Source organism: Lytechinus variegatus, chromosome 8 (assembly GCF_018143015.1).
Source record: "Lytechinus variegatus isolate NC3 chromosome 8, Lvar_3.0, whole genome shotgun sequence".
Taxonomy (NCBI): domain Eukaryota; kingdom Metazoa; phylum Echinodermata; class Echinoidea; order Temnopleuroida; family Toxopneustidae; genus Lytechinus; species Lytechinus variegatus.
In genome coordinates, this window is record NC_054747.1 from 10,164,704 (window position 1) to 10,180,016 (window position 15,313).

The 15,313-nt window shown below is 36.1% G+C and overlaps 1 protein-coding gene across 1 annotated transcript in view; it reads right to left on the reverse strand.

Moving 5' to 3' along the window:
• Window positions 1-2,462: 2,462 nt before the first annotated feature.
• LOC121419955 (NADH dehydrogenase [ubiquinone] iron-sulfur protein 2, mitochondrial-like) overlaps window positions 2,463-15,313 on the reverse strand; it is a 28,711-nt gene continuing 15,860 nt past the window's right edge. Inside the window, exons 5-12 of the mRNA XM_041614454.1 lie at window positions 14,309-14,421; window positions 12,324-12,398; window positions 10,242-10,319; window positions 8,140-8,345; window positions 7,023-7,152; window positions 5,651-5,746; window positions 4,453-4,594; window positions 2,463-2,890 (exon numbers count right to left, since the gene is read on the reverse strand). Coding sequence (XP_041470388.1) covers window positions 2,853-2,890; window positions 4,453-4,594; window positions 5,651-5,746; window positions 7,023-7,152; window positions 8,140-8,345; window positions 10,242-10,319; window positions 12,324-12,398; window positions 14,309-14,421 — 878 coding nt within the window. The 3' untranslated portion in view covers window positions 2,463-2,852. The remainder of the gene's footprint in view (window positions 2,891-4,452; window positions 4,595-5,650; window positions 5,747-7,022; window positions 7,153-8,139; window positions 8,346-10,241; window positions 10,320-12,323; window positions 12,399-14,308; window positions 14,422-15,313) is intronic.

Sequence of the window (15,313 nt, forward strand, 5' to 3'; positions counted from 1 at the left end):
AAATGTATTGGTGTATTTATAGCCAAAAAAAAAGAGGAACAAATACTCCATAAAAATGGAACGGTTGGCATGTCTGATAATGTATAGCTTAATTTTTACTTCTTTCTTGCTCTGGATTTGTGCTTCTTTCTTCTACTCAGATAATTTCTTTTAATCTCTTTCCCCACTCCTTTCTCACTTCACTATCAGTGAACTTCTCTTTCAGCTCATCCTTCTTTCTTTCATTTATCTCTTTCTCTCACCCTTTCTTGTTATTTGTATGAGCCGGTCATAAGATATGTATCATTTTATTTCCCGCAAAAACAAAGACATAGCTTTACCTTCCGCCCATATGCTATCAAAGGACAAGTCCACCCTAACAAAAGGTTGAGTTGGATAAAAAGAGAAAAATCCAACAAGTACAACACTGAAAATTTCATCAAAATTGGATGTAAATTAAGAAACTTATGACAGTTTCGCTTAATTTCACTAAACAGTTATATGCACATGCTAGTCGGTATGCAAATGAGGAGACTGACGACATCCACTCACTATTTCTTTTGTATTTCGTTGTATGAAATATTCTAATTTTCTCCTCATTGTCAGGTGAAACGATGATTAAATCCTCCCTGAACATGTGAAATTAGCATTGCTGAATACCATTTGGTTATGTCAAGTTGGTCCCTATTGTCAAATCAGTTAAAATTGAAATATTGCATGATTCAAACAATAATTAACAAAAGAAATAGTGATGGACATCATTGACTGTCTCATTTGCATGTCACTGAATTGTGCATATCACTGTTGTTTGAAAACTAAGCGAAACTTTAAAATGCCATAACTTTATTTTACATCCGCTTTTGATGAAATTTTCAGCATTCTGCTAGTTTGATTTTTCTCTATTCATTCAAATCAACATTTTTCTTGGGTGTACTTGACCTTTAAGAGACAATGTATATTTCCAAACTGCCCAAAACTGCATCATACTGTCAATCACATGACTTCATGATATTACAGAAAAAAAAACATACACCATATCAATTCAGTTAACTTTATTTATTCTTTCAAACAATGGTAGTCATAGCGCTCTGTTTACACTGGCCTGCTATAAGTTTCTTAGTAAACTTTTAACCTGTTAAACATGTTCTGATTTCAGTTTCAGATTACCCCAGATAGGCCGAGGGCTTAACAGGTCAAAGAAATCAGAAATTCCAAGTAACATTCAGAAAGCCTTATCTGAAACACTTCTGTTTACTTCTGTATGAGCAAGCTATGTGCTCATGAATTGCAAAACTTTAATACTACACTGTATAAATATATTCAACACAGTTCATGGCACACACAAGGATGAGCATTGTGACTTCCTAAGAAATGCATTACATGTATATATCTAACGTTTGTTTCTATAAATCTCTGCTCTTCAAATATTCTCTTTTGAGAGGTTTTACAGGATTCCAATTATCTATTGTTTGACTGATTAATTTATTTACAGAATATACATTAAACTTTAAAGTATGTGAAGTAAACATATCATTCCCTTTTAAAAAAAGTATTATTAGTCTGTCAGAGAACCAAACCCTATATTTGTTAACATTGATACCTGAAATGCGAGGTCTTTACCAAGAGATAAGGTATTTTTAACCCCCCAAATATGAAAATCAATAAACTCAACTATTTCAAAAATTTGAATTACAACTCATCATTATTTACAAAATTAATACTTTGCTACCGACAACATTAACCAATTGCATACTGTAATTTGGTGTGGTAAATTGCCAACTGTTTCACTCATCACATGGTCTAATTTAATTTAGTCTAATGCCATTCCATCCAACATTTCGTCTAACAACCATTTGGTCCAATCATCACTTTGTCTAATCATCACTTTGTCTATGAGTATTTCGTCTCAAACCATATGGTCTAATATCAATTTCATTATCTAAAATTTTGCCCAATCAACACTTATTCCAATTGACCAAAAATGGTACAGTACATGGACTAAATGGCTACTGGACAAATTGGTTATTAGACGAAATGGTGAGTGGAAAAATGGCTATTAGACCATGTGGACAGTGGACGAACTGATGGTAGACCAAATGACAGTAAACGAGTTGGATGAATTGGAAGGCATTAGACCAATTGAACCATTTGGTGTTACCTTTCCAAAGCCAATGGAAATTCAAGAAATAAGAAGCCAATCGGGTTTAATTAAACTGTTACCTTCCAGATAGGAGCTCTAAATACAGATTTCATAAACAGTCAACCTGCTTCAACAACTACCCGCATTCATGTGTGTTGGCTCAGTTGGTAGAGCGTCTGTCTCACAACCGGAAGGTCGGGGGTTCAAACCCCGGCTGTATCAGACCAAAAGACGTTAAAAGATGGGAGTTGCTGCTACCCTGTTTGGCGTTCAACAATTAAAGGGATAGAGCCTCGTCGATCTGGCGCTGCACGGTGGCTGCCAGGCCCACGATTAATGGGGCAAAGCAAATTTTTGGAGTATTTAATTTTATGTCTATTTCGAACGATAAATCATGGATTTTCATTTTTTTTCATGTAGATGGATCACCTGTGGAAAGACCATTTCCCAAGAATAGAATTCCTCACTGAATCAAGTACATGTATTAAAGGATCCGGTCCGAAAAAACAAACAACTGTCTTTAAATACAGCTTTCGCTGTAACTGTGATATGATTTTGGACAGACCCACTTGTACTATCAGTTGAAGATGGGTATTTTCGGTAGATATAGATAAAATAATCTCTTCAGGAAAACTTGTGGATTTTGTAATCATATCTAACCCCCCCCCCCCACCCTCCCCGAAGATTACTTGAATTGATGAGTATGTGACGGTCTGAAGATATGCGGGTAGGTCTATCTGTCCACCTCTCCAAACACAACATCCAGTGTACCTGCAAACAAGAAAAAAAAAGTTGGGTTGACATGAAAATTATATCTGTTAAAGGTCAAGTCCACCTCAGAAAAATGTTGATTTGAATCAATAGAGAAAAATCAGACAAGCACAATGCTGAAGATTTCATCCAAATCGGAGGTAAAATAAGAAAGTTATGACATTTCAAAGTTTCGCTTATTTTCAACAAAATAGTTATATGAACTAGCCACTTACATCCAAATGAGAGAGTCGATGATGTCACTCACTATTTCTTTTGTTATTTATTGTTTGAATTATACAATATTTCAATTTTTACGAATTTGATGATTAGGACCTCCTTGCCTGAAGCACAAAATGTTAAAATAATGGAATTCCACGTGTTCAGGGAGGAATGAAACTTCATTTCACATGACAATGACGTGAAAATCAAAATATTTCATATTTCAAACAAAAAACAAAAATAGTGAGTGACATCATCGACTCTCTCATTTGGATGTAACTGGCTCGTTCATATAACTATATAAGCAAAACTTTAAAATGTCATAACTTTCTTATTTTACATCCGATTTTGATGAAATTTTCAGTGTTATGCTTGTTGAATTTTTCTCTTTTTATTCAAATCAAGTTTTTGTTGGGGTGGACTTGTCCTTTAAACAATGACACAACATTTGCTCCTACAACAATTACTCCGGTCTTAATATCTCAGAAGGCATAGGGTTAGAGTTAGGATTGTAATAGAGGATTTGTTCAGAACAATGTACATGTAAAGATAAGAATTAGGGTTGGGTTATGGTTGCCTTAATGTGAAGATTTTCCATTGGAGCACTTGCCGCCGGAGCAAATGTCATGGAACCTTGTTAAAAGTGTATGAGTAAGGAATCAGGAAAGACCCAATTTAAAGACAGACATTACAATCAACAAATATGATTCGATTACAAATTAGAGATTACAAAGAAAGAGTATCTTCTCTTTGACCTTTATACTAGATCACATGAAATTTGTATCTTGAGAATTTCATGTGAGTGTGGATGGAGAGAAGTGGGGATATGTCTTACAATCAGGTTGATCAGTTTATTGAGTCACTGTAGGGAATTTATCAACTGGCAGGGGCCCGTCTCACGAAGAATTATGATTGATCTGATTAAATGTAAATATGGAAATTAAGCAACGTCAACACTTAAAATACATGTTTTTTCAAAATATTTTCTAGAAATGATGTATGGATATACGTTGACTGTTCTCTTGGCAATTGGATATGGTTCTCTTTGTTTTCAAAGGACATGGAACACATTCCCTAAAGAAAAAAATTATGACATTGATGGATTTCCATTATACTGATCACAGATTGATCAGATCAATCGTTACTCTTTGTAAGACGGGAACCCTGATATGCTTATTTAAATCTGAGGCTTATCTTTAACATCACAATCTGAAAGAAGAGACCAGTCGGGGCTTGAACTTTGAACGTCCGCATCAATTCATAACTTCTCAAATGTAGCCTGGATTACAAGCACATGCCGCAACTCCCATGAAGCAAAACTAACTTCTCACTCGATCAAAAGCAAAATTACAAGCACTCACCGATGATCGCTACGACATCGGCCAACATGTGACCCTTGCACACTTTGTCGAGTCCGGCGAGATGGAGGAATCCGGGAGCGCGGATCTTACACCGGTAGGGCTTGCTGGAGCCGTCGGAAACCATGTAAACACCAAACTCACCCTGTCAGAGAAATGATGATGAGTAAATGAAAGATGGGGGGGGGGACAATGAAAAAAACAATAAAAACATTAGAGAATAAATATGGTGGAAGAATCAGAGTAGGACACATAGAGGAAATAGGGGAAAAGAAAGATGGCGATGGAGAAAAAAGAAAAAAAGGTTATGGAGGAAAAAGCAATTAGAATAAGAGTATCAAGACAGAGAGGAAAGAGTAGAAAAGAGAAGTAAAATGAGAATATGAGATGGCCATGGCATAACTTCCTTCAGCAAAAGAATGGATTCCGCCCCCCCCCCCACCCCCCGAGAACTCAGCCTTCAATCACGCAAGCGCCGCGAAAATTTGCGCAGTGGTAGTGTGCGATATAATCTACAAGGCTGTATGGTTAATCTACAAGGCTGTATGGTTAATAAGATTTTTCATGTAATGAACTTAGTATGCTAATTTATTCATGAAATAAAACATTTGCTCTAATCAACTATCATACTGCCTCAACCTGTTCATTTTTTATTCACACTCTTTGTAGGATCCCAATCAAATGTACTTTAACAAATATTGGTATCGCAATTTTTTTCTGACGTATCTTATTTATCTTTATTTTTTTCTTATGTATTTCTTTGTTTTTCAAATATTTGTTTTGTACTGTTTCTTCGATGGTAACTGTTGCAGACTTAATTCTGATCATAAACAAGACAAAATTATTTAAGTTTAATCAGTCAAAGTAGAAAAAATGATACATTTATGAATTCGGGCTAAATACACAATTTGCATTGGATTTGTACATGAATTCCCGTTTTTGAGCAGTTTTGGGTCTGACATGCACTTACATAACGTTGCATACATGTAGTTTGGTAACTGTACCCGGCATCGCAAATTTGGTCTCAAAAGTTGCGCGGTTGAAAAATTTCACACAGCAGAATTATCATGAGATATGTAGAGGGGTCCTTTTAGGGTCAATGGATTTTTCTCAAACCTTCACCCATACTTTTCATTATTTCATCTATTTTAACAAAAAAAAGTTTTCTTCAGGGTGAACTTCCCCTTATAGGATAACTCACCTTTGGTGCTTCAATGGCAGTGTATGTTGCTCCTGGAGGAACTTGGAAACCTTGAGTGAAATGCTTGAAATGATGGATTAGGGATTCCATAGAGTCCTGGAATGAGGAAAAAAATATGATCCAAGAGGTTAGGAATATGATTAAAGGAGATTGAAATCTTTGGACCAAGATAGCTTGTGTGAAAACAGAAAAATCAAAGAAACAGATCAATGAAAGTTTGAGAAAAATCGGACAAGTAATGAGAAAGTTATGAGCTTTTGAATATTGTAATCACTAATGCTATGGAGATCCTCACATTGGCAATGCGACAAAGATGTGTGATGTCACTCTTGAACAACTCTCCCCATTACTTTAGTATATATTTCATTTAAATTGCCTCTTTTATTACATCTATCAGTAGAACATGTATTCTTTCTATAGGAGGGCATGTAATACAGATTTTTAAAGAATACATCATGGATAAAGAGTTTGTATCACCATACGAAAAAGCAAAAAGAGACATTTTCAGGGTATTTCATAGTCCATCAAAGGGAAAGTTGTTCATGTGTGACATCATACATCCTTGTCGCGTTGCCAATGGAAGGATCTCCAGAGCATTAGAGATTGCAATATTCAAATGCTCATAACTTTCTCATTATTTGTCCGATTTCTCTCAAAATTTCTTTGTTCTTATTCTTTGATTTTTCTGTTTCGACAGAAGCCTACTTGTTCCAAAGGTTTCATTCCCCTTTAATTATCACCAACATCATCATATCTGTCCTGATCGATGGACTCTTATTAGTAATGTTAACCATAACCATCATCAAATTCTCATCATAAAATTCATTATCTTTCAACATTATTCTCCTGCAACTCCTCATAATCATCATCATCATCGCCGTCATCATCATCACCATCATCATCATCATCTTCGCAATCACCATCATTATCATCATCCTCGCAATCACCATCCCCATTATCACCATCATCATCCCCATCATCATCACAACCATCATCTTCACCATCACTATTAACATCATCATCACCATCACCATCATAATCATCATCATCTTCGCAATCACCATCATCATCATGACCATTATCTTCACCATCACTATCAACATCATCATCATGACCATCATCTTCACTATCACCATCACCACCATCATCACGATCATCATGATCACCACCACCACCATCATCATGATCATCATGATCACCACCACCACCATCATCTTTAACATCATCCTGTTCTCGCATTCCTCATCATCTCACCTTCATGTCAGCTCTTCTAGATGAAATACTTTTCTTATCAACCTAAACCAGCATCATAACCACAACAACAATCATCGTCACCACCAGTATCATCACCATCCTATCCTACCGTTCTCACCTTCATCTCAGCTCTGCTTGGTGGACTAATCTTATTATCATCCACCTTAATCTCGCCTTCTGGCATCTCATTCAGACACTGGTGGACAATCCTAAGACTCTGTCTCATCTCCTCTACTCGGCAAAGATACCTATGAAAAAGACATAAGTAAAATAAAATTGTAAAAAAAAATACAATCCTGAATATCTTGTACTTAGTATTGCTCAAATTTATAAAAAAAAAAAAAACATCCAGGAAGACATTGAAAAGAAATGTGGCGACACTCTCATGATACATGTATCTGTTATGACTGAAAATCAAAATTTAATTTATATCCATCTATGAAACAGGGGAGTGGCATGTAAACACACAGGCCAGTATTCTGAACTCGGGTTTAAATTAAACCCTGGTTTTTGAAATTGCGGTTTAACTATGGAGAGCCAATTGGGGTACAAATCCCTAACAGTACACATCCAATTCATTAACTCATATGATGCCCATAATGTCTGGGAATGATAACTGAAGTACTTTGAAGTATTTTTCTTCATTATGAAAGCAAAAGGAAATAGAATGAAGAATATAAGAAATAAACAATATAAGCAGAAAATTTGGCTCCCCATAATTTTAGGCCATGCAGACTTAGACCATGGTTTAAGTTAAACCACACTTCAGAATACTGACCACAATGTAAATCACAAATTATGTCAGATGTTCCCTTTTTGGAGATGAAAAAAAAAATAAAAGTAAAAAAAGTCAAAGGAGGAAGGGAGATGAAATAGACCTAATGGTATTCCCCAAAGTACTTGAACTTCATCGAAGTTCAGATGGAGCGTTGTGGCCCAGTGGATTAGTCTTCTGACTTTAGAACAGAGGGTCATGCCGTAATTTCCTTCTGCAAGAAATTTATCCACATTGTGCAGCACTCAACCCAGGTGAAGTGAATGGGTACCCAATAGGAAGAAATACCTTGAATGCTTGAGCGCCTAAGCAGCTCAGCTAAAGCCGGGGTAATAACAATAGCAGGGCCCGCTGGGAGAACCGTTTTCAGAACTGAAGCCGCTTCCCCGGGTAAATATACCTATATTATTATTATTATCTGAACTTGATCAAACAATGAGATTAGGATTGCTACACCAACCTGTCGTAGCAGTCTCCCTTGGATCCTATAGGGATGTCAAAGTTCATCTTCTCGTAGCCGTCATACGGCTGGACCTTCCTCAAGTCCCACTTGATACCGGATCCACGCAGCAGAACCCCGCTGAATCCGTAGTTGAGGGCATCCTCGGCCGTTACCACACCAATGTCAACGGTACGGTCTTTCCAGATGCGATTGTTCGTCAACATCTGTGATAGGGAAATTATGAAACAAGGATACATTACACACCAGGAAACGCTCCTGACCATAATCTTCATAATTTTCACTGATTTTAAGAATTTGTTCATTACCGGTATGTTATTTTTTTATAGGTAATTATTTGAAATCAATAAACGTAAAATTTAAAGAAACTGGCAGTCTACTAAAGGAATTATGAATACATACACTACCCACTTTTTCATAAACTCATAATAGCACATGCATGAATCATACATGTACAGTTTTTATTCCTTTATAATTTTATGTTTTTGTCATTTGAAATACCTCTTGCCAATTTGTTTAGTGTATCCCGTTAATTTGTTAATTATTTCCGATTTCATCATAGTTGAATATTACAATGGCATACACACTATTCATTTCCCAGACAGTGGACACACAATTCACTTTCATTTAATAATTCTTTCTAGAATTCCACAACACAATTAGTTTCAATACAATACTTTATCCGTAATGTTTATTTTGTAATTATCTATGTTACTGTTTGAATATTTTTTTCGGTCTTTATTACCTTGTAATACATCGCAATTTGGCCTTGGCCGCGATGATGTCTTGATTTTATAAATAAACCATTTATCTATCTATCTATCTATTACACATAACTATGGCGAAGAATAGTGAGGGATTCTCGACTGCACAGTTAAAATTCATCCCTAAGCCATTCCTAGAATCAGGAATATATTACACGCCAACAACAGGAGCAGCTCCTGGGAGTTTTTTTCACATGCTCTTCCGCGTTTTCTTCACTTTTGTCCCGAAGACACAGAACTCTCATCTAATCATGTTCACTCACATGTGCAAACTTGAGTAAAGATGACTTCTCTGGTAATAATCTTTCCTGGATTAAAGGGGAAGTTCACCCTGACAAAAAGTTTATTGTAAAAATAGCAGAAAAATAATAAAAAATATTGCCGAAGGTTTGAGAAAAATTCATCAAATAATTAAAAAGTTATTAGAATTTCAATTATTTGATTTGTGACGTCATATGCGAGCAGCATTCCTACATAACGAATGGTAAAAAATCAATGAAATGCCATTTTCTCAGAAAATTGAAAATGGTTTTCACTGTAACTTTTGTATATCAATAGACAAATCATTTCACACCCGATCATGAAAAGAAAACAAAATTAAGTCATCAGGAACCATACAAAATTTGAAATTCATACATTTTATATTACATAACACATGGGGCAGCTGCTCGTTTATGACGTTATAAATCCAAAACTTTGAACTCTAATAACTTTCTTACTCTTTAACAGATTTCCCTCAAAGCTTCACCAATATTTTTTACTATTTTTTCTGCTATTTTTACAACAAAGTTTTCTTCAGGATAAACTTCCCCTTTAAGTTACATCTGGGATCAAATTACACAAATGACAATAACAACTGACATCTACCAAGGAGATTCACTTTAATAATTAGCTAACATTTTAATAGTAACTGCGGTAACCATCCGTAATGACTACATAAATGAACATAAAACGGGAGTATTTCTTTTAAGCATCACAAGTAGTTAAAATGCATCACAAGACATTCAACTTTTTGTGCATCCCACTGCAAAAAAAGGGTTCACCTAAAAAATACTACCAATGCACACTCCTGGGGCCAGTAACATAAAACTTTTGCCACAAAGAAAAAAAAGAACAAAAAAAAAACCTCTGACAAACAAAATTATGCCATTGACATTAACACTTTGGAAAACTGGCCCGCCCAAAAAGTTTTTCTTTTATGCAACAGGCCGCAGTTTAAGAGCACCAAAAATGTACTATATGACTTCATCTAGCATATTCTGTGTCGCTATGTCTTAAATCAAATAATTCAAGTGCCTTTGATGATGCATACTATTAGTATCAGTCGTCTTTGCTTACCTCCTCCAGCTCATCAATACGTATCGAGAAGTTCTTGATGAAATCGTACATGTCATCTAGATAGCCTAGAGGGAGGTCCTACAGGGATATGAATAGAATGATCATGATTAGGATAACGACTCTGAAATAAGACGATGAAATAGATGTGGTGATGATGCTTTTTTTTTACCTGATTGCTATTCAGAAAGCATGAATGCTCGTAAGCAAGCAACCAGAGGACCAACTGCTTAAGGTCCTCACCGAGGGACCTGGTAGTGAGGATTAACCCTAAATAGACTGGGCCATATCAATGCCTAAGAAGACTTGGAGGGGGCTGATTCAGCCCCCCCCTTATGATCTCCGCCGTCGATCGCACGATCGCAACGAAAATTGGCACGCTTGTTACCCATAACATTATCTACAAAACCATACAATCAAATTCTGCGAAAAATCTCATTGCTCATTAATTATGCTAATTTATGCATAAAATCATAAGTTTTCTCTAATTAATAAAATAATGCCCCTAAAACGTAAATTTATTTTTAAAAAATTTCAACATCACATTCATTTTCTTATGCATTCTATTGTTTTCCAAATTTCTTATGTATTTCCTTGTTTCTTTTTCTTTTTTATTGTTTTTTAATGGAAATTTTGGGGGACTTTATTTTGACCAGAAATAAGACAAAATTAATTGATTTTAAGCAGTAAAAGGACAAATAATGATACATTTTATGAATTTTAGCTAAAAAAACCCTATTTGCATTGGATTTGTACACAAAAACATTTTGGAGTAATTTTGGGTCTGCATGCACTTACGAAGTGTTGCGTAATTTTGAAACTGTGTACTCGGAGGTCACAATTTTGGTCTCAAAAGTTGCGGGAGACTTGAAAGTAAAAAGTCTGTGAGCGACGCGGTCAAAAAATTTTGAGCGGCGAATTTATCGCAAAATATGTCGAGGGGGGGGGCTTCTTAGGGTTAATTGCCTTACGCACCAAGTGGGAATCGAACTTGTGTCACCTGGTAACTTATAAATTAAGGCTGCCTATTGAATTTCAATACCTGTGGCACTGTTTCATTAGCCAGTTCATAGGAACAATCTGACCATGTGCACACAAAGGTCCCTTAATCAATACACACTCCTGCCTGACAAAGCAACGGTTGACTTGTACAGACGCCTTCAATTACATCCCAGTGAAGACATTGAGTAAGGTATTTGTATATCTCAGACAAAATTAGAAGAAATTCCGGAGATGCCAAGGTTACTTGCGTTGCGAGTGCCTGTTCTCATGGCAGAAAAATGACTTGTCCATGTTTTAAAATATATCCGTGGACAAGCTCACGAGCTGATGGCTTGAGCATCATTAGCATACACATACAATATATTCATATGGATATTGTTCCAAACACCCATTTTAGCAATTCGGAGTTCCCAGCATTTAACCCTACTAACCGGGGCGGGGGGGGGTTTATTAAGCCCTCCCCTCGACATTTTTCTAGATAAGTCTGCCGCGCAAAATTAGTTAACCGCGTCGCTCGCCTTTTACTTCTTACTTACTTTCTCCCACAACGTTTTAGACCGAAATTGCGACCCCAGGGAACATGGTTCTGAAATTACGCAACATTTCGTAGGTGCAAGTAAACCCAAAATTGCTCTAAAAGATGAATTTGTGTACAAATCAAATGCAAAAAGTATTTTTAGCCAAAATTCATAAATGTTTCATTATTTTTCTTTGTACTGATTAAAACGAAATAATTTCATCCTGTTTTTAGTCAAAATAAAGTCCCTGACAATTTCCATTGAAAAAAACAATCAAAAATTGTTTTTTAAAGTACATTTGATCAGATTCCTAGAAAAAGTCTGTGAACTAAACATTCGAATTTTAGGGGAAGAAATCAGTACTTATTTTCATTGTATGTACCTTCCTATGCTTTGTTTTGAATAAAGGTGATAAAAAAAAATAAAATAAAATTATCATGATTTCCCTAATAAGCTGGAAATCCTGCCATTATAATGTACATTCCATGTATTGTAGGGAAAATAAAAAAGAAATTAATTTACAAAAAAGGTACTTCTAAATTTTAATCATTTTGTTGCTTCTTACCTGCGAGACGCCGCCAGGCCTGACGTACGCTGCATGCATACGAGCTCCACATACACGTTCATACAACTCAAAGGTCTGGGGGAAAAGAAAAATAATGTTGAATTCAGGGTGCTACATAACTTTTTAAAAGTACTTGCCCGGTCGGCCAAGTAAATTTTTAAAGAGTTGAAACATACTTGCCCCAAAATCTATTTGACTTGCCGAAAAAATCCTTGAAAAAATAGTTTTACCTCTTCTAAAGCCATTGACCTTTTCTCTCTTTTGATATGAACTGATCTACCTTGTTAATGCATTTTTTTTCCACAGTGAGTTTATCTTGCCTGCCATGACCAATATTAGGGTCAATACCATATCCTATCGACCCTTATTTTGGTCATTCTACTGTGAGAATTTCGCCTGCCCAATTCGGGCAAGTAGTTTTGGTCTTTACTTCAAAACACTTGCCCGACTCTAACTTTTTACTTGCTTTTACTTGCTAATAAATGTAGCACCCTGTTTAACTGTCATACTACTAATGCTTCTAATAGTTACAACATTTGACAGTAAATTACTATTATTAAGACTTTTAAGATGATAAAGAACATCCGGGCGAGGAATCAAAATAAAACCTCCCTGATAAGCTAAACTTCCTTGAATGCTAAATCTGGTTGCAATTTGAATGGTAAATTGCTAATTTGTCTATTGCCAACTCGTCCACTCATCACATGGCCTACCTTCATTAAGTCTAATGCCATCCTGTCCATCAACAAGTTAACTATTTGGTCCAATCATCACTTTGTCTAGTTTTTCTACGACCATTCTGTCTCTTAACCAGTTGATCTAATATCAATTTTATTTTAATTCATTTCGCCAAATTTGCACTTTATTATCCATTTAGTCGAAATGGTATATGGATTAAATGGCTATTCATGGTTCCCAGCTTTTCAGGAAAACAAACTTCTCTGATTTTTCCCTATTCAAGTTTAACAATTCCCTGATCATGACGAAAATCTTGCTTTGAAGAGCAGTATACCCCAGTTTCCCTTATCCATTCTCTTCTCCGAGTACTACAAACCCTATTGCCCTCAAGCATGAAATTAAGTATAAAAACACCTGTTTCTTGACCTCGGTCCGAAGATAACACACCCCAGCATCAACGGTCACAGCAGGGGTCCACACACGATGGATTGCAATGTGTGTAGTTCTGGTGAGTGCATGGAGTTCCATGTATACACGCGTTAATAGAAACTTTTTTCTTCCTTTCTTTCCTTCTTTCTCTCTCTCTCTCTTTCTTCCTTCCTTCATTTCTTTCTTTCTTCTACAGGCAGACAAGTCTTACATAATAGCACAGCTCGTTTACTGGCCCGTGGTGGTGAAATTGAGACAAGGGGATTACCTGGCCAAGATGGGTTTATCAGGGTTGGAAATGTTGTTGAGATTTTTCAAATGAAAAATGGGGTATAGGACCGCAGTGTGCAGTCCGAAGTGCGGTCGGGAATCAAACGGGAGATTCACGTAATGTAATCTTTAAAACCCATTCCCAGTTTCGCATGTTTTCTATTAAGTTGTTGCATTGAATAAAATGTATTTTCAGTATAAAAACAAAAAATGTATAACTAATTAGTACTACCATAACCAATCATTCAATGGATGTTGTTTTTATATGCAACAAAATATAACAGACCCTGACTAACGTGCTTTTGACTTTTGGACTGATCAAAATTCCCTTATTTTTCCATCATTTCAGGAATTTTTCCCTCATTGATGTATTTTTATCCAATTCCCTGATTTTTCCCTGACTGGAAAAAAGTAAAATAATTTTCCATGATGGGCCGGGAACCCTGCTACTGGACCAACTGGTTATTAGACCAAAAGGTGAGTGGACGAATTAGAAATCACACCATGTGGATAGTGGACGAACTGATGGTTGACCAAATGACAGTAGACGTGTTGGCAACTGGACCAATTGGCATTAGACGAATTGGAAATAAACCATTTGGCCTTACCTTCTCTCTCTCCTCGAAAAGCCAGAAGAAAGGGGTCATGGCTCCAATGTCCAGGGCATGAGTTCCCACGGCCATGATGTGATTGGCAATTCTGGTCAGCTCACTCATCATGACTAAAGAACAAAAGAGATATAAAACGGATAACGCATTTTCTTCCCCGATATCTTTGAAGAAAAGGTGCTCAAGGGATGTTGGTATTATCATTTTTTATCGTCATTCATAACAGTTTACAATTTCATTTGGTAATGGGTGTACAAAACAGTGATATGAATTCTAAACAAATGATTGGCTGAAATCTATCACATGACCAGTTATTTGAATTTGCTAATGGCTGGTACTGATGACTAGTTCTATTGACCAGTCATGGATTCAAGATGAGGATGGTTTATCAGATAAGAAGGATCCACCTCACTATCTAATTAAATATAAAATACATATCATTTATGCTCTCGGATTAGAATAACAACCCCCACTTGTTTCAAATAGCTCATATGCCATCAGCTATGCCTCTGCATGACTGTACCAAAGCAGACCTTCATTTTTGAGGAGCGCGATCCCGCTGGCGCTCCTACCGCGCTCCTAGAAAAAAATAAGAACAAAAAGTCGCGCTCCAAAAAAAAAATGGTTTAAATTTCACATTTTCATCTTGAAATCCATGAAATGGCCATCTGTTTTCCATAATTCCTTTTTCCTTAAAGCTATTTTGCTTTAGTTGAAAACTATCAGAAAAATGAAGAATGTTCACCTCTTTCCCGACTCTGATTTGGATTTTAACTTGGTAAATATTATAGTCCCATATGTAGATTTTCATGGCAACACCATGGAAGTCTACATGTGGGACTACAAGATTTACCAAGAGGAGAGCAATTTATTGAGCTCCACGAAATTATTAACGTGAAGGACTGCCAAAGGTATTAAACTCAGGTGTATAAATCTTATTATAAAACGGGTTCAAGGATGTAGCCAATGGTGAGTGCGTATTCAAGTCACGTGTTCATGCTTTAA